The sequence below is a fragment of the Scatophagus argus genome, chromosome 3 (assembly GCF_020382885.2).
Source record: "Scatophagus argus isolate fScaArg1 chromosome 3, fScaArg1.pri, whole genome shotgun sequence".
NCBI classification, from domain to species: Eukaryota; Metazoa; Chordata; class Actinopteri; family Scatophagidae; genus Scatophagus; species Scatophagus argus.
This window is the reverse complement of record NC_058495.1, coordinates 1,865,827-1,884,981: the sequence shown is the minus strand read 5'-3', so window position 1 is coordinate 1,884,981 and position 19,155 is coordinate 1,865,827. Positions and strand designations below refer to the sequence as shown.

Genomic DNA, 19,155 nt, shown 5'->3' with positions numbered 1-19,155 from the left:
CCCTGCATCTTGGGATCGTAAAGCTCTGGTGGGATAATAAGGTACTATCAACTCTTTAAGACATCATGGTACCTTGCTGTTCAGGGCTTTATATGTGAAGAGAAGAATTTTAAACTCTATCCTGGATTTTACAGGCAGCCAATGTTGAGAAGCCAGTACAAATATGATCTCTCATGCTGGTTCTTGTGAGTAATCATGCAGCAGCATTCTGGATTAGCTGGAGAGTCGTCCAGGTTTTTATGTCTTTAGGACATACCTGAAATTTGGCTAGCTGATTTGTTTTGTCTGGTTTCATTGACAAGTATAATTGTGTGTCATCTCCATAACAATGTTGTGTTTCCTAATAATATCACCGATGGGGAGCATATAAAGGGTGAATAGTATTGGCCCTCTCACAGAACCTTGCAGAAATCTGTGACTAACTTTTGTGAGTATGGATGATGCATCATTAACATGAAGAAACTGAGATCGATCTGATAAATAAGACTGAAACCAGCTTAATGCATTTCCTTTAATGCCAATTAGGTGTTCCAGTCTGTGTAATAAGATAGAATGGTCAATGGTGTCAAATGCAGCACTAAGGTCTAACAGTGCAAGGACAGAGATAAGTCCCTTGTCTGATGCAAGTAGAAGGTCACTTGTGACTGTGACCAATGCCGTCTCTGTGGTATGATGAGCTTTAAAGTCACATTGAAAATCCTCAAATAAGGTATTACTATGTAGAAAGTCACATAGCTGATAGACTGTTCTCTCAAGAATCTTGGAAAGAAATGGAAGATTAGATATTGGTCGGTAGTTGCTTAAAACTTTTGGGTCGAGTGTGTGCTTTTAAGGAAAGGTTTGACTACAGCTACTTTAAAGGACTGGGGTACATAGCCTGTTATCAGGGACAGATTTATCATATCTAATAGACAGGTTCTAAGTAATGGTAAAACTTTGAGCAGCTTAGTTGGGGTGAGGTCTAAGTGGCATGTTGTTGGTTTAGATGAAAATATGATGAAGGTCAATGGGAGAAAAGCAGTCAAGATAATTATCTGGTTCTATTGCTGTTTCTAAGGCACCAGTGTTTGAAGGTAGATCAGTACCAGCTGAGGTCAGTAGGTATTGACATGATACTGCAGTAAATAACAGTAGAACTGCTTTCTTAAATTTAGCCACAGCACTCTCAGAGAGGTATGGAGTGTTTTCTTGGTGGTATGTGGTCAAGTACTATAAAGTTATTAATCAATGGTCAGATAAAAGAGGATTTTGTTCAAAGGCTATTAAATATTCTATTTCAATGTCACATGAGAAAACAAGGTCAAGAGTGTGATTGAAACTGTGAGTGGGTTCATGTACACACTGACAGAAGCCGATTGAATCTAAGAGAGCAATGAATGCTGTGCAGTGGCTATCATTACCATCGTCCACATGGATATTGAAATCGCCCATAATGATTACTTTATTTGTTTTGGGGACTAGACTTAATAGAAACTCTAAAAATTCCAGGGCTTTGAGGCTTTTGAATGAATGGTTGACTTTAGGCTTTAGACTGAATGATAGGCTTGGGTCAACAATGGCTGCAACTCCACCTCCTTGGCTGGTGTCTCGAGGAATGTGAGTATTAATATGACTCCCCCAGTGGATTCATTTAGGCTGACATATTCTTCAGAACAAAGCTATGTTTCAGTTTGAGAGAATAAATCTATATTATAATCTCTTATGTTAAGACATAAGAAAATCAAGTTACCTTAACACAGTATACTTTTTTTGGTTAAAAGAAACCATTTAATATAATTTTGGCCTACACCTAGACTTAACGCTCTGTGGATAAGTGCATGTTTGGAAACATAAACATAGCTTTTGGTGAGTAACAAACATTCGTCATAGGTGGGGACAGTAAATATTATGGATTTTGACTTTACCTGCTGACCAGTAGAGCAGGCTTTGACATCATACCTCTGTACCAGGGTCTATAATTACTACCCACCATAAACCAAATGCAGGTAGACTCTCTGTGCAGCAAGTAAATCTGGCTAGGCTTTCTGCCACAATGGCTGGTAAGTATTTGAACCAATAGCCATGTAAGAAAAAGTTGGCATTTTGGTGTTGCTAAAAGGTTGCTGTCTGTGTGGAAGTTTACGCACACAGACTTTCTGGTGCATCTCCTAAACCAGGGGTTCTCAACCTGCTGTGACTTATGGATGCGTTTTCCCACTTCTGATTGCTTAAAATTTTCTGAGGACCACCTTCCAAATAAGTGTAACATGACTTGACCAAAAAGGGGATGGGGAGAAAAAAAATACAGTGGCTTGTTGATATATGCGTACTTGTTATTCTGTTTCTGTAGCTGTAATATGCATACCTTTCTCTCAGTGAGACACTTGGGCTTGCTTCTGGGAAACAACAAGATGAAGTTGTGGTAGAATGTATGAAAGGATGATGAGTATAAACTATACTAAACTATAAATTACCAAAACGTCTGGTTACTCCAGCTTCCCAAACACATGTACAGTAGGTTACCTGGCTACTCTACATTGCCCCTAGGTGTGAGTGTGTGAGCGTGTGTGATTGTCTCCCTTTGTGTGTCAGCCCTGTGGGTGACTGGCGACCAGTCCAGGGTACAGCCTGCCTCTTGCCAGTTGTCAGCTGGGATAGGCTCCAGCTCCCCAGTGACCCTGACAGATAAAGTGGTATAGAAAATGGATGGATGGACGGCAACTTGGGCTTTTTATAAATTCAACAATAAATAAATTCCACAAATTGTCAGTCGCAGAGTTATGTGATGTGTGGTGGACTTGTATTGCACAAATGATTTTGCCTCATGCTGAAATCTTAATAGCGATCTGTTCTCCTGTTCTCAGACTGGAAGCAGAGTCCTCCTGTCGAGAAGGTGCTGTCAAGCCTACAAGTGGGTCTCCTGGTGCCATACTCCCAGCTCCTGTTCTCCTCCCAAGGCGAGCTCCCTGACTCCTGCCTAGCCCTTGGTCTCCAAAGCAGTTCAACTCGGTGGTACATCTTCTCCAGCGTGGAGGAGCTCAGGCAGACCAGGACCGAGCTGCGTTTGCTGATCCAGGTTAGGAAGCAGCACGAATCATTTGAAGTGCCAAAGATAAAAGGGCAGTTTTGGTTGAATTTTCTATTGATTTTTCAGTTTTGAATACATTGGTAAATATTTGCATCATCTTAGGTGTTGAATCAAGTACTGTTTTAAATATTAGATGTTTTTCCAAAAGTGAAATTTAATTCGCAAACAACATTTCATCTCATAATTAAGGACAGGACATTGATAAAATTAGTAAGACCCATCTTACTGAACAGATCACTCGCCACAGTTCAATATGTAATTGGGTCAATCAATCACTTAGAAACAAGTGCATGTTGTTTAAATGAGAGAAACGCATAAACAGCAAAGAAAACAGGTGTTATGTGTGGCTATTCATGAAGTATGAATCAGGGTGAAGACTGTCTTTTACTTTGTCGGCACCTGGAAATTAAAATCTTCCCCTTTTGTTTTTCTAGGCAGCAGGGTCTCAGACTGACACAGAGCCCCCCAGCCCTCCTCAGCTCTTCCCCAGCTCACTCATCAACTCCTGGGAACTGGAGGAGAGTCAGGGAGCCAAGGGAGGCTACCCTGTCCATCTCCTCCCTTCCCTCACCTCCTCCTCCTCCTCTTCCCCAGACGTCCACCCCCTCCTGTCAGACATCTTGCCAAAACGAGAGAACCCCAGCCTCCCTTCCCTCCTCTTTCTCACACACAGGCACCTCTGGGTGTTGAAAATAGACTTCAAAGAGCTGGCAAAACAAGAGAAGAAGAGCGCTGACCTTCTTCACTCCTCCTCCTCCTCCTCCTCCTGGTGCAGGCTGGTCCGTGTGCCCCTCGGCTCTGTGGTGCTTCACCCCTCAGAGAGAGCTTCTCAAGTTGAGAAGACGAGCAGTAACGCCTCCTGTCCTGACCCAAAACACCACTGCAGGTACAGAAGCTTTGATGAATGGATGCTGTTTTTGCCGATCATTACAGATGCACTCTAATATGCAGCTACATACGTCATTTTTTATGTTTTGTGTGTAAAAAAATACTTGTGTCATCTTAAAAATGATTTAAAAAAGTTAATATTGCTCTGTTATTATCCTTGCTCTTAATTATTGTCAACATGTGTATTTTAACCATCACGTTGTGTGCAGGAGAAGTCACAGTTTGGAGCTACTGCTTTGTGGCCAGAGGCTGCTGCTGCTCTTCCCTCTGGCCCAGGACAGGAGCTCCTTCCTCTTGGAGCTGAGTCAGCAGAGAGCCTCTCTGGAGGGGCTGAAGATGGTTGCCCTGCCCTGTCCACATCAAGGTGAAGGTGAAGACTGACTACCTTCTCGAGCACTCAGGCCAAGAAAGAGTTTCCCTCAGGCTTTATTTCAGCTGATGGTTTCATTTAATTTGACCCATACTGGTTTTGTTCAGTTTGTTTGCCATCTCCTTGTTGTTGTGTTCTCAGGCCATCACAGATCCAGACACCAGTGCTGTTGTAGCAGTACCAGGAAAATGCACCATGGCAGCAGGTAGTCTTCTGAAGCTCTTATTTTGGTCCAACAGAGGTTACTTTCTCTTTACATAACAGCAGTATTCTTGTCCTCCTTATACATTGGCCTTCTTTTACAACTGCATGCTAATATCACACTTGATGTTTTATACCATACAATGTGTCAAACTGTACCAATACTACAAGTACAAAGTGCTAATCTTATCAGGGCACTCCTTTATCAGAAGTTGTATACAACATTTATTTATCTTAAAACAAGCCGTGATGCAGAGTAAATGCCAATGGACGTCAGCGAATCTGTAATTTCAGCACTTAATCATTGGGAGTCTGACTGATGCATTGACATTGCTGGTATAATCTTTTAATATCTTACAAATATACCAGAGTCAGTTTCAAGCATGTTGGCTGATAAATAATAAGAAACGTCAGAAGTGTGTTTAAAGAAGATAAAATAGGAATGAATAGGGATTGGCTCGATCATATTTCCGATTATTATTATTGGTATTTGCGTGTTTTGTTTTGGTTTTTTTTTCTGATTGCTTACAAGATAAAGAAATTTAAAAAATACTGCAAATAATGCAAAACTTGGGTTATGATGCAGCGTCTTCTCTCCTTCTGTAGTCTCCACTCTGTGGTCTCACTCACACGTGGCCCACAACACTATCTGATTGATTAAAAGTCTTAAGTAATAGCCTGGCAACACTGAATAATCACAGTCTGGAAACCAAATCGTAATTAAACTTGTCAAATAAACGTGGTGGAGTAGAAAGTACAATATTTGCCTCCAGAATGTAGTGGAGTGGAAATATAACGTAACAGAAAATTGCAATGTTGGTATTTTTTAAATTTTATTGCAGCTTTAATTTGTTCGTCTGTTTCCATTAAATGTTGCATTAGGAGACATGTAGTGTTCATCAACACCACAGTTCACATGGTTCACTATAGGTTTTTAGGATTATGACGGTGGTTCACTTCTTACTGGGGTATATCGCCATGGTAACTTATCCTGTGGCCCTAACCTGGTCCAGAGCCAATTGTGTTCGAGACAACAAAACATATAGAAGCAACGTCTGACGTTCAATTCCCTGGAACACGTTCTTATCCTTCATAGAAATCACAGAGCTCAGTGCATAGATAATGAGAGGAGTAAATCCTGTGTAGATGACCCCCTCCTGTCTTCTTCATCTGATTTTTGTTGCCTGTCAAAGCCATTTCATTGTGCTCTTGTACACAGATATCAGCCTACAGCAGAGGCTGACTGAAACACTAAAACCTTGTGCTTGTTTTACTTAAAAGATATGAAAGTACTGCTTTGATTTATGTTTTTATATTTGTTAGCTTCCATTTTAGTTTGACACTGGAGGTTGCAGCTGAAAGAAGAAGACTGTAAGAATAAGAATGTTTCCAGTAATTTAGTGGAGTACAGTCAGATCTCTACTCGGCCTTATAATGAAGCAGTGAGGCTTGTTAATTTCCACATTCACGCAGTTTGTTATTTTTTGGCCAGCTGACCTTCCAGCATTTGGCAGCTGCAGCTGTGTTGCTTTTAGCCTGGATTATCTGTCTAATATTATAGTTTGTAAAACCTGCTGCTCAGCTGCCAGTAGACTGGTTCATGTAAGTGATGGGTCACAAGCTGCCAACGCCTTCACATTTGCGTGAACAGGCTCACGGATCCTGCTTTGTAGTACAGGATGCAGCTATGTTGCCATTGTGAGAGGTGACTTACTGTTGTTGATTTTTGTTTTTTAATCTCTCCCACACCTCTTCTCTCTTTTCACTCTTCCTCCTCAGCTGGGACTCCTCCCGCCTCCAGATTGAGGAACACCAGCCATCCTCTCACCTCACCCCAGGTCTCTCCCCAGGACTGAAGCTCCTGGCTGGTCTCAGAGGACAGCAACTACTAGATTACTTCCACGCATATATAGCGATGGTAGGAAACACACACAGCACACAGAGTTGGTTTCCTGTTGAATAAACCCGTGTGTCTTGTTAGCGAAGTATGTGATGCAGATGTTTGAAGAGCCAGTCAGTATTATGGAGACTACAAAAACCGGCAGATAAAACGCTAGAACCAGAAAATATTTGCTTGAAGAATTAACTTTTTGAACCTGGGATGAAGCTAAGCTGTTGGTTTTTCTGTCCCAGTTCAAAGAAATATTGTTCCTCTGCAGCATGGATCATTTTGTATGTCAGGGACATTTTTTAAGGCAACATTTGTTTTCAGAAAGACATTTTGCCTTTCTTGTGGCATTTTATTTTTCCAGCTCAGTTTCCTTACTTTTCTGTATTACTTCTGTTGTCCACATCAGTCTGAGGAGGAGGAGGTGAGACAGGTCTTGTGGCAGTCTGTGGTTCTCTACAAATCTCCAGAGTCTGAGCTCACCTGCTGTCTGTTGCTCTCCACTGATACCCTCTACTTCCTGCTGGAAGACTCTGCCTCCACACTCGGTCATCACACAGGTAAGATGAACTGACAAGATTGGCTCAGTCAGAGCAAGAAAAGATTACATTTGCTATCACATAATGTCAAGGGAACTACTTCTACTTCTGCTCCTCCTGCCAAGTCTGCAGTTGTGTCCAACACTGGTTGATCTACTGTGAGCAAGTTAGCATGGCAACATTAGCATTAGCATTTTTCTCCTGGACCCGAGGGAGAGGTATAAGCATGTCTGTGGGCACTTACTTTTTCAGAATCCCTTTTTTTCTTGGTATCTGTCTCTTTCTCCATCAGTGTTGGACATGATGGACTCGGGAGATCCAGACATCAGTCTGTGCTGCTGTCTGTCCATCAGACTGTCTGAGCTGCTGTCTGTCAATGTGGGGCTGTTCGACCAGTACTTCAGATTCGTTGGTCAGTGGATGTACACACACACACTTTATCTCTAGTGTTTTTACAGGGGCTATACAAAGTTAAAGCAAAGTACTGTTTAATGTTTGTATTACTCTGTGTCACCTGTTCATGGACATCTCTTGCTCTGTGCGTGTGTGTGTGTTTTCAGGTCATTCGGCTGATCACATCGTGTGCTGTCTCAGCAGGGACAGTTATGGGACAGGTGTCTTTCTTCAGGAGCTGATGTCTGTTCTCAGTCTGCAGCAGCAACTTCCTCCTCCAGAGCCAGAAGATCAGGACTTCTATTCTCAGTTCACCAACACAAACACAGGTAACCATATAGGGATACAGTGCACCTCCCTCTATACACATAACTCATCCATAATGCGAATGTTACACATTGACAGGAAATTACACGAGTAATGTATTCACTGTCGTGGGATAGTTGAGCTCCTCCTAGCTTTTTTGTGATGACAAGATCACCTGGATTACCCATGTTTAATCCAGGTGAGTGAAAACCATTTAAAACTACACAAACTACAGATTGCTATTGTTAAAAAAATATTGTGAGCTACTATTGAGCAGCTATTCAATTTTATGTGCATTTTGCCATCTCAATATATTGATGTTTTTGTCCTGATTTATGGAATTGTTCAAATTAAAAACACAGATGAACTTAATAGCAGTGAACCAGCACACACTATATGAGTGCACTGCTGACCTGGTGTTGACCTGAAAGTGGTAACAGTTGGGATTTTTATCTCCCCCTGCAGGGAAGATGCAGAACTATGAGCTGGTCCACAGCAGCAGGGTGAAGTTTATTTATCCCAGTGAAGAAGAGATGGGAGACCTGACTTTCATTGTGGCAGAGAGGAAGATTCCAGCCAGTGCAGCATCCTCGTCCTCACGCTCCTTCAATGTGCTGCTGTACCTGCTGGTCTTCCAGGTAAGAACTTCCTGTTTTGTAGATTGTTACTTTAGGAGGAGTTAAGGCGCTGGAAGCCAGATACAATGGATGAACCAACTTGACAGCGTCATTGTGACACTAGCACCTCGTGAAGTGCTGATTGAAAAATTGTTCCCTTAGCAAACTTGGAAACACAAACTTTTAGTCTTTAGTCTCTCATTGCTTAGAAAGTGGAAGCTTCAGCAGCCAGAGGAGCCAGATATTTTTCTCAGACCAAAGCCGAGATAAGAGAGGATAAATATTGGACAGTTGGACCCAAACAGTACTCCAAATGAATGCTTGCGTTGGTCAGTATTTCTCTGGAGTGTATAACAATAATCATAATGACATTGCTGTATTTATTAATAAATAAAGTTATTGCAGTCAGAAAATCCTTGTTAATACAGTGAAGATTTCTTATTTGGCTTTGCATTGATTTTACGTTTACAGAGCTTGTTTCACCTCCTTTCCTTCCTGTCTTCCAGGTCCAGATCCCCAGCAGTGTGCCCAGCCAAGGCTCTGCTGTCTCAGGCCATTCGCCCTGTGTTTCTGGCTCCACCCCATCCCCCGTACTTCAGCCCAGGACTTTGATCCTGACCAGCACTGATGTGTTCCTATTGGACGAAGACTATGTGAGCTATCCTCTGCCTGATTTTGCCAAAGAACCTCCTTCCAGGTGAGCAAACTGTAAGCCCTGCCTTTAAGCATTTCAAAACCAATAGTTGGCTTAAGAGCAGAATTATTAACAGTGACAGGCTTTGGGTTTGGGAGGCATGGCCAGCAAACTGAACAATAAAAGCTGTCATCTCATCAAAATGCAGCAGAATCGTAATTTGGCAGCAAGCGACAAAAAAAAAGAAAAAAAAGAAAAGCTATTTCCTCATGTTTGTGGCTGTCTGCTGCAGGAAAAGAGGAAGAAGAGGAGACAGTGACTGGGACTGTCTGTGAGGTTTAGACAGTTCAGTCTAAGATACTGATGGTGTTCCGGGTTACATGGGGCGCTCGGGGGTGGGGACGGCTGAAATCAATATTTAATGAGGTCTAAAAACCAAGAGGTGAAATATCGAAGTGTTGCTGTGAGGAGGAAAAGGAGGCTGTGACCGAGCAAAAAAAATTAAAAAAGATCATAGTATCTTTAGTATCTTTTTCACTAATGGATGAATAATGTAGTGTATAAACTGTCCAAAAGTTGAAAACGCTCCCCTGAGCCCAAAGTAACCTCTTCAGATTATGTCTTTTCTCCAACCAACATCCAAACAAAGCCATGTACTATCATAAATGACCAAGAAAAGCAGCAAAACACTTTGTGTTCATTTTAATGTTTTTTTGTTTTGTTTTGAGATGGGAATTTCTTAGCTGCAGCCAATCAGTGACAGATCTGTCCTGTTGATGTCATTTTCATTTGTTTGGAGCGTATCTTGTGCTAATGAATGGGTGGTTTGAGAGTTTCTCTGTAAGACCTTCAGACCTTCACAGCTGCGCCCATATTTTCGTAACCATGTGCTGGTTCTGGCACAGTGTCACAGTGAGTCTTCTTAATCCTGTCTGTGAATCTCTGATTTATTCATTTCCAACCAGAGGAACAGACAAAACCACAAACAACAAAAACCAGACCTATTTTCATTATCATCATCAGATATGTGTGGTTGTACAGGAGAGTAGGAATATATGAACTGGATTTAATATATCCTCTTTTTATCTCCGCCCATAAACAAACCATTTGAAATTCCAAATACAGTTTTTAACAAACAGCAGCACAGAAACGGAAGCAGCAACAGTTTGCATCATGACAGTATGAAAGAGCTCCCCATGGCTTTATGACAAGGTTTCAGCTCATTGGCTGGCCGTTCAGCCCAACTGTCCTTCTTCTCTCGTGTTACTTTTGCACAGAGACAGCTGTTTTCAGCTAAAAAGCTCTAAAAACTCACTGTACACTCACTGATTTGCACAAAACAGCAGAAAGACACAGGAACTAGTTGATGAACACAGTGGAGCGTTTAGCAGCCAAAGAGCCAGATGTTTAAAAAGAGGTTTTTACTTTGTCCAGAGCTGCCTTTGTGGTTTGCCAAGAATGTTTTTTTAAATTTATTTTTAAATATCTGATTACGAATAATCCAACACTCTCAGGACTCCGAGGAGGACTTCCACATTAAATTGGATTAAGAAGCTCTTTTTCTCAAAGGAAAGTAGGATTGGTGTGTGATGTCTTTCAGGCTATTGTGATCATTTCTGAGTAGCATTAGGATAGTATCATATCCTCCTGCAGGGAGCGGTACCAGCTGCGTGAGGCTCGAAGGATTCGGGACCTGGACCGGGTCCTGCTGGGGTACCAGACGTACCCTCAGGCTCTGACCCTGGTCTTTGATGACCTGCCTGGGCCCGACCTGCTCTGCCATCTCACCATGGACCACTTTGCTGCTGGAGCAGAGGAGGCCACACCCAGAGGGGGTGGAGCCAGTGGGGGAGCAGAGGGCGAGGTCCAGTGGTGTGTCTTCGTCCCAGGGGCTGACAGTAGAGAGAGGCTGATCTCACTCCTTGCTCGCCAGTGGGAGGCGCTGTGCAGCCGGGAGCTACCTGTTGAACTCACAGGCTGATTGGTCAGCAAGGATGACAGACAGATGGGTGACTGTTCAGCACATATTTGCTCACTGGACTCGGTGTATGACCTGGGTAATTTACACATGGATTCAGGGATTGACTGACTGCTTAAAGGCCTCAGTGTGCTTCAAACGAAGTAGGTTGTACAACATGTTGTCTATGGCGAAAGGCAAAACTTTTCCAGTTTCTCTGAAGGGTCACAAAGAGGGAGGACGTGATTATTTAGTTTCACTCTTTCACACAGTGAAAAACAGAGAGAGCCAAAGAGGGTGAACACAGTTACCTGCACACTGTAGGGCAGTGTTTCTCCCTGTTCTGTATGCAGGTGCAGTGAAAAGCCTGCTGTCACTCTGTAAAATGGTTTGTTTTGGAAAGTAACAAAATAAATTGTCAGCACCCCAAGTTAGACATCCATCAAGCACGTTTCAAGCACACTGGGGCCTTTAGTCTTACTTTTTGCAGACTGTAAGGGAGGCAGCTCTGGCCATGCACAGAAATAAAACTGCGAGTTATTAGGACTTCGTTAACACCAGACTGCCATTACAGACAATGACCTCAGAGATGGAGCTGAACTTTCTGGCCCAACCTCACTTTTCTTGCAAGCAGATGTATTTATTTGGTGGACGTTGACAGACTGATAGACAGACTGGTGTTGCACAGCAGGGGGCAGTGCAGATAGTCCACAGGAGTTCTACTAGATTTTAATCAACATTAGCTTAAAGGAACAAACACGTCATTTCTGGTAAATCCTCTTGTTCTCTGCCATCTTCAGAGTCAGATTCAAATATGTGTATCAGTTTGATCTCTGTGCTAAAATACGGTAGGTCACAATGTGTTAGCCTAGCTTAGCGCAAATACTGGAAGCAGGTGGAAACTGGTAGCCTAGGTGCATTAAAAACAGAAAAAAATCCATTCCAACAACCCCAAAGCTGTTTGATTTACTGGTAGTCATTTAAATTAACTTTAAGACCAAAAATCACTTTTATATCACTTTTTTTTTCTTTTACATTATGACTGAAGTGACAAGAGGATTTCCCAAAATGTTGGGCTGTTGTTTTAAGTAGCACACACATGCTCGCACACACTGCTGCTCAGCACAGTTTGCTCTCTAATTATTTTATTCCTTGCACATTGTAATTAATTAAACAGTATTACTGAACTATATATTGTTGTTAATATTGTATTAATATTATTGTTCCTTCGGGACAGATGGATGTTTTCCATCCTGAAGCAGATTTTGTACTAAATATGATGCTCATGATGATCTCTGAATTGTCATCTTAAGTATCATTGAGTATTATTTTTTATATTTTCTTTGTTTTTTTATTGTACGTTATATTTTTTGTATATTATCAACAAATGTGAAGTCAACCAGTAATGCCCCCCAACACCACCACCCTACATTGTTGATTATGTCATATTGTTGTCTTGTCAAAGGGGAATGCCACTGAATAAAAATGAAAATGAAAACGAGTAGCGACAGTGGTTTGGCTCTTGAAAAATCAGCAGAATTTAACCGCAATTTGCACACTTTTCAGCTTATGCAGCAGTGAAACTGAAAAACCAATCTGTTGGACCAAGAAGATGTGAATCGTGTTTCTGTGCTTATGGCAACTAAAACTGACTCTACAATGGACACGAGTGTCACAAGGTCTATTTTAAGTGTATTATTAAGTCTGGAAGAACAAAATTAGCCAGTGGTGTGAAATTATTCCCTGAGGTTTTAAAATCTTTCTTTTAATCATTGCAGTGATCAGTGGTTATTATTACTGTAATCTGCCTTTGTTCAGCAGGTGTTCAGACAGAAACAACTTTGTGTCAAGGAAACACAACAAATCCAGAAAGCCCAGGAAGGATGGAGTAAAGTTCGCCTCCTTGTCAATCACATGATAGTATAAAGTCTATTACTACATGGGCTCAAGTGAACCTCTTGTGACAGTTTGTTTGCAAATGACTGCTGTCAGCGTTTATTTTCCATAGAAATGATGGACAAAACCACCAAAATTAAACCTATGTTGAAATAAACCAGAATCATCCTACCCTGAGTTAAAATCTGACTCAGAAGATTCCACTGAGGGTCAAACATTGATCAACAGATTTGCTTGTAAACAGCTTTTTTTTTTTTTTTTGACAGATTTCAAGCATAAACTCAAAATGAATCCAGTCGACTCAAGCCCTTCAAGCATTGGCAGTTTTACCAATGCTTGAAGGGCTTGCCGCCATAGCACTTGAGATTCGAGTTGATGCAAATCATTTAGAATGGACAGTTAGCATGTTTTCATATTTTGTGCCAAGAGCATTTCTTTGAAACAAGCTACAACTGAAGACACTGAGGTCATGTCCTTGAAATGTTTATGTGAATTTGGAATTTGGCAGTTTATATTGAGTTTTTAGTGGAATTTAAATATTTTCATACTTAGTTTAGAACTTATCCACCAGATAATATTCCTGCCCGCACTGATAGGGTTTTAAGACAGAATGTAGACATTAATGTTGGGATGTACAGCACTTTATATGGGTTTGTATTTTACTAATCATTTCTAATTAAGTGTCCTGAAGTGACCTATGTAATTCTGTATACAGTTATACTCATCACAGTGGAGACTTACAGCAGATGTAAGTGAACCCTCTAAATGAAAAAATCTGATTAATTTTTCAACAGGAGATTGATTGAGCCTTAACCTTAGACTTTCTAAACTCCTGGCTGTGGCCAGGTCAGGAACCAAAAAAAATGGAAAGAAGGAATTTGCCACAAGTTTCCGTCAGCAGTTAAATACTCTTGTCGTTCAGTGAGGTTTTTGATGACTTGGCAGTTTAAGAGCACGAAACACACGGCCACCTTTCAACTCATTCAACTTCCTCTATTTCCTGTCTGTCGGAGCAGCTCATCATGAAATTCAGCTGATTTTCCTTTTAGGGACTCTTAAACAGACCGAGGGCAGAGATACTGTACCAAGAAGCGTCTGATCAGCAAAACTCTTTGATTAGCGTTCCAATTGATAAGACAGGCTTTCAATTCCAGACTGTTCCGGTTTCAGTTCCAACAACATGACACAAGCATATTTTCATTAATCTTGGTGGAACATACAGCTATTGACCATGGAACATTTGATTCCATTATGATGTGAATCAGGATGTTTCAAAGGATCTCTTCATATTTGAAGTTGGACATGTGTACTCCTTTGTTCTGGCAACAGATTTCTGGTTGTCATCTGTCTGTCACCTTCACCTGAATGGGATTTCTCAGTTACGCCTTTTTGCACAACCATCCACTTGAACTCAAGGATGAACCGATTAGATTTTGGTGGTCAAAGGTCATTGTGACCTCATCTTCATCCTATTGTAGTGAATGCAATATCTCAGGAACACCTAGAGAGAATTTCATTACATCTAGACTCGAAATGTTTACTTAGAGTCAAGGATGATTTGATTAGAATTTGAAGGTCAAAGGTCACTGTGACTATAAAAAACACTTTTACATTTTTACCAATAACACAAGAATTCATTTACTAATTATGACAAAGCTTCACACAAATACCTAAAAGGATAAAATGATGAAGTGATGGCAGTTTATACCAAAAAAGTTCAAAGGTTAACATCACTGTGACATCGTAATGTTTTCTGTCCATTATTCAACACCATACCTCAGGAAGAAGGACAAACTGTGACCATACTTCAGATACTGAATTAGTGACTGTAATTTTGGTTGTCCATCTTGAAACCGTGCTGATTGGTTGAAAATGCGAGTGGCATATCCACATTTTAGAATTTGTTGCTTCTTTTTCTTCCATAAGAATCAGCTATATTGTCCAAGCGTGTGAATGCAAACAAGGATTTTGGGTATTTTTTTCTCTCAATGAATTTTTGCGCATTAATAAACTTACAGCAGTAGTCCACAACAAGTTCACTGGTTTTGATGATATTGAGTTTCAAGTGACTGTCATGGCACCATGAAGCTTTGTAAAAAGGAGTGAAGACAGCAAGTTTCTCACCGTCATCATTCCGTTTTTACCAAGAATGACATTTATTATTGTCTTAACCACACATATAAGTCTGGAGAGACATGAATGTGAACTGCACTAACTGGTGCACATGGACTGATGAGGCATACAACCATTAGAAGGTAATTCTAGTTATTATTTCCTCATGAAGTACCACGCTTGAAAGAATAATCAGCTCACAAGGGCTATACTATGACTGTCTGTCATAGTATAGCCCTTTCGAGGATTGCACTTAGTGGTATTGTGCTTCTCTGCGTGCTTTCTAGTATGAAATGGCAAAACCTCAGCATACTGAGGCTTCCATATAAAGTGACTGGTACAGCAAAGGTAATATTATAACTTCACAGTATATCATCCATAGACAGATTAAGGCACAGTTCAACTATAGACCTCTACTACAGTTAAAGCCATAGATGTTTTTATTCGTAGTCCTGACTTGCTGCTGAGTCTTTAAGAGATTCAAATTCTAAAGAAATACTTAAATACTACAAATAGACTACAGCTGTGATATACTGTATGCTGTTTTTAATATGAACATGTCGCTCCAACTATTGAATATCATCATCAGCCACAACATATGTTCTGTTAACAAAATAAACTGGGTAGCCATGGCCTACAGGTTGGAGAAGGATTGCCCTGGGTGGTATTGTGCATCCGCTTGTGACCGGAGGGTCGATTCCTCCCCAGACCGGCAGGAAAAAATTTAGATGGCGGGGTGGAGTGATTAATCAACACTCTCCCCCTCCAGTAGCAGCCGTGGCCTAGAGGTTGGAGTAGCGGCTTGTGATCGGAGGGTCACCAGTTCAGTTCTCCCACCGGACAGGCAGCAAATTTGGGTGTGATGGTTTAATTAATGGGAAAAATGCCTCCTCCCCCCAAATTAGCCGGCTGATGTGCCCTTGGGCAAAGCACTTAACCCCCAGTTTGGTCCCCAGGTGCTTGATAGTTGCAGCCATCCTGTGTGTTTCACTGCATGTTGCATGTGTGTTTCAATCAGTGATGATAAATGCAGAGAAGTAATTTCCCATCTTGGAATTAATAAAGTAAAGTAAATAAAATTAATTTAAAAATTAGGCAAGACTGAGGTGCCCTTGAACAAGGCACCTAACCCCCAAAAGTGCTGCGCCTGGCATGGCAGCCCACTGCTCCTGTGTGTTTCACTGCATGTTGCATGTGTGTGTTCAATCAGTGATGGGTTAAATGCAGAGCGGAATTTCGATGTATTTAAAAATAAACTGACAACAAAGTTCGAAGTGAGGTTGAAAGGAAAATGAGAAAAATCAAAACCTCCGGAAGTTTTTTTTAAATGAAAAGAACCTGCCTCTAAAAACTGCAGCTGTCTGTAGCTAGTTCAAAAGACCACTTGCTCAAGTGTTTTCTTAAATACTTGACTGAGAGTACACAATTATAAGCCACAACTACACAATTTGAACACACAATCTGACACAGTTCAGTCTATTTCCTCGAGATTTTTTTTTAACAGAGTTAACATAGCTTATCTTGTCTCTGTCCTCCTTCTGTCTGTCTGGGCCTGAAATAATAATCAGCTTTCCTCTTAATATATCTCACGGAGACAGAGTTTGAAGCAGCTCGAGCAATGATGTCCCTGGGATGAGACAAACGATCCTAAGGCTACATCTTCCCGGCATATTTTAAGATTGTTGATTAGTCGCTAATACATGCTAGTGATGTGCGTGTGCTTACTGGATAGGTTAATGTTAGATAAAAGTCTATTATAACTGTTTGGTATGGTCCAATAATTTAGAATCCAGGTTATCTAAAAGTTCAGGTTAACAACTAAAACAGTTTGGTTCAGGTTAGCTGACAGACTGGATTTCTAATTCAGCTGAGCACCTAATATTTAGGTTTGTTTAACAATTCAGTTCAGCAGCTAAATTAGTTTGGCTCAGTTAGGAAACAGTCGAGTTCAGCCACAAATCTTTGATTCAGTTTAGCTAACAGTTCAGTCTGACAGCGTTAACACTTCAACTCAGGTTATCCAACAGTTCAGTTCAGCAACTAAAACACTTTGGTTCACGTTAGTTAACAGTCTGTCTAGCAGCTTAAAATTTTGTTCAATTTAAGCGATAAGGATAAGATTTTCACTTAATATGTGGCTTAGGTTTATTTAGGGTAGCAGCTAAACTGTTTGATTTAGTTTAGTTACAGACTATCATATAAAGTTAAGAAATGCTTTAGACATTATTTGTGAGAGATTGAGAAAAAAAAATCCTAAAACTTGATTATGAAAGCACCGTTTCCTATTTAAACATAATTCCACCTTGAGCTATTTTGCACAATTTTTGCTCTGGTTGGTCATCCTGTAGTTTGATGTTTCAACTTTACCAGGTCATCAGTGGTTCTCAAAGCATGAATTCACGGGACTGTGAGGCCACAGTATCATGGTATTCTGTTAAGTACAGTCCAAGTCTACTTTGATAAACAGTTGGGGCAGAAAGACATCAGGGAACACCAGGCGGATGTGACACTGATAACAAATCTTTTCTCACTTCCTCTTATCTTCCATGGTTTTTCTTGTCTTTTTGTCTGTTTTCCGGCTCAGAGTGCTGATTGGAAGCATTTGTTGGGGTTGAGGTGGTCACCGGGACATGGACATCCATGACCCTTGGCTCAGGCCCCTTTCTCTATGTACTCTGTGAGTCATGTTTTTGTCACATTTTTAGGAGTCAGCAGTGAGTAAAGGTGTGTGTGTGTGTGTGTGTGTGTGTGTGTGTGTGGAAGAGAGAGAAAGAGAGAGATTACACAGAATTCAAAGATAACAAATGTGGTGTCCTTCACACATTGTTTTAATTCATTTATCTTGTCACCAGTCTCAAGGCATCACAGATGTGAGACGACATCACAAAAGTCAGAACAAAAAAGATCCAGATAAGTATATTGTATCAGCCAGCCAGCAGCATGCAGGCACAGACATTATCTCAAACAACTGATAAATCATAAACATTTAAGTAATATAACTTCCTTGTGTCATCCAACAGTAAGTTCTCTTTCTGTTATTCTCTGGCTCTGACCATAAATGTAGAACATGCAAACTTCATTTAAACAGCCAACATTTTGCTTTTTTTAAAGGCCATATCACTTTATGATGCTTGTCACTGTCCAAACAGACTTGTGGGGCCACCACATTACAGCTAACTTTAGGGTTTTTTTTATGATTTGAAGTGGTGTGGCTCTATGCATTGTAATGTTAGTCTGTCTTTTGGTCCATTAGGTCTTTGACAGACATGTTTCTACAACTATGAAAGTGACTGTCGTGAAATTATGTACAAACATCCACAGTTGCCAGGTGAGAAATCCTGGGGGGGGGGTCATGCAGTCATGTTTGATTGAAATTTCAGCACAGTTGTTATCTCCAGGACTTGTTTATTGGGCACTTTGTGGTGCTGTGTGAACTGTGTATGAATAATAGGGGGAGGCTCAGCATTTGTAAAACACCATTTTCTACAATCTAGGGAAGCAAAGAGGACTAAGCAGTCATCAGTCACCTGGACTTTGTCTTTGTTCAGTGTTTCTGCCCTGTGACAAACTTAGACGTTTATATTGTATTTTTGACCATTTGACATTACTGAGCGCTTCACTTCTCTTCTAGTGCCACTCTAAATTTGACATTTTCGGTTTTAACTGAAAAACCTTGAAAACAATTTGACTGATGGCCATCAAATTAGGCACAGACAATGATGCCTTTCTTAAAATGAATTGTAATAAATGTGGAGAAACTTTAGAGGCAGTGTGAAGGATTAGGGGGATCTCCAAACATAAAAAAAAATATTAATGAATATGTTTTTATTAAAGTGTAATAACCTGAAAATATGAAGTGCATTTTTGTTGAGCAGGTCCACTGAAGTGGAGTCTACCTTGTTTCTACAATAGCAAAAGAACACACACAGCATTAACTTTTTACACAGTTTTAGCAGCCAGGGGGTATGCAGCTGGTTACATCTGCAACCACACTGCCAGATGCTACTAGATCCTGCACAATAGACCATTAACTTCTATAGTTTGATTTTACTGCTATGGCGAATGTTAGCATGCAAACACGCTAAAGTAAGGATAAAGATGGTGGGCTGCATGGAGGTGAAAGTCTGTTTCTGTGTGACCACGTGAGAGAAACTGACTGAAAACAACAGAACTAAACTTCTTGGTGAGCTTGAAGGTTGCCGGTGAAAAATCTTTCGACAAAATGTACTGAAAAGCCAGCGAGCAAGGCACCTTGGACCTCACCTTGAACCTTGGAGTACTGCAGGA

At 40.8% G+C, this 19,155-nt stretch overlaps 1 protein-coding gene across 5 annotated transcripts in view; it reads left to right on the top strand.

Annotated features, from left to right (window-relative positions):
- The window catches only part of nisch (nischarin), a 32,676-nt gene extending 20,315 nt beyond the window's left edge, over positions 1-12,361 (top strand). For 3 of the 5 annotated variants that reach the window (XM_046380526.1, XM_046380515.1, XM_046380544.1), the window contains 11 exons: positions 2,844-3,055; positions 3,502-3,953; positions 4,165-4,325; positions 4,467-4,530; positions 6,306-6,444; positions 6,824-6,974; positions 7,246-7,365; positions 7,514-7,675; positions 8,118-8,290; positions 8,776-8,966; positions 10,557-12,361. In XM_046380526.1, the coding sequence (XP_046236482.1) occupies positions 2,844-3,055; positions 3,502-3,953; positions 4,165-4,325; positions 4,467-4,530; positions 6,306-6,444; positions 6,824-6,974; positions 7,246-7,365; positions 7,514-7,675; positions 8,118-8,290; positions 8,776-8,966; positions 10,557-10,884 (2,153 nt within the window). In that variant the 3' untranslated portion in view covers positions 10,885-12,361. Of the gene's footprint in view, positions 1-2,843; positions 3,056-3,501; positions 3,954-4,164; positions 4,326-4,466; positions 4,569-4,628; positions 6,063-6,305; positions 6,445-6,823; positions 6,975-7,245; positions 7,366-7,513; positions 7,676-8,117; positions 8,291-8,775; positions 8,967-10,556 lie in introns of those variants that run through there. The other 2 variants (XM_046380536.1, XM_046380553.1) reach the window with 2 other exon arrangements.
- The last annotated feature ends 6,794 nt before the right edge of the window (positions 12,362-19,155 follow it).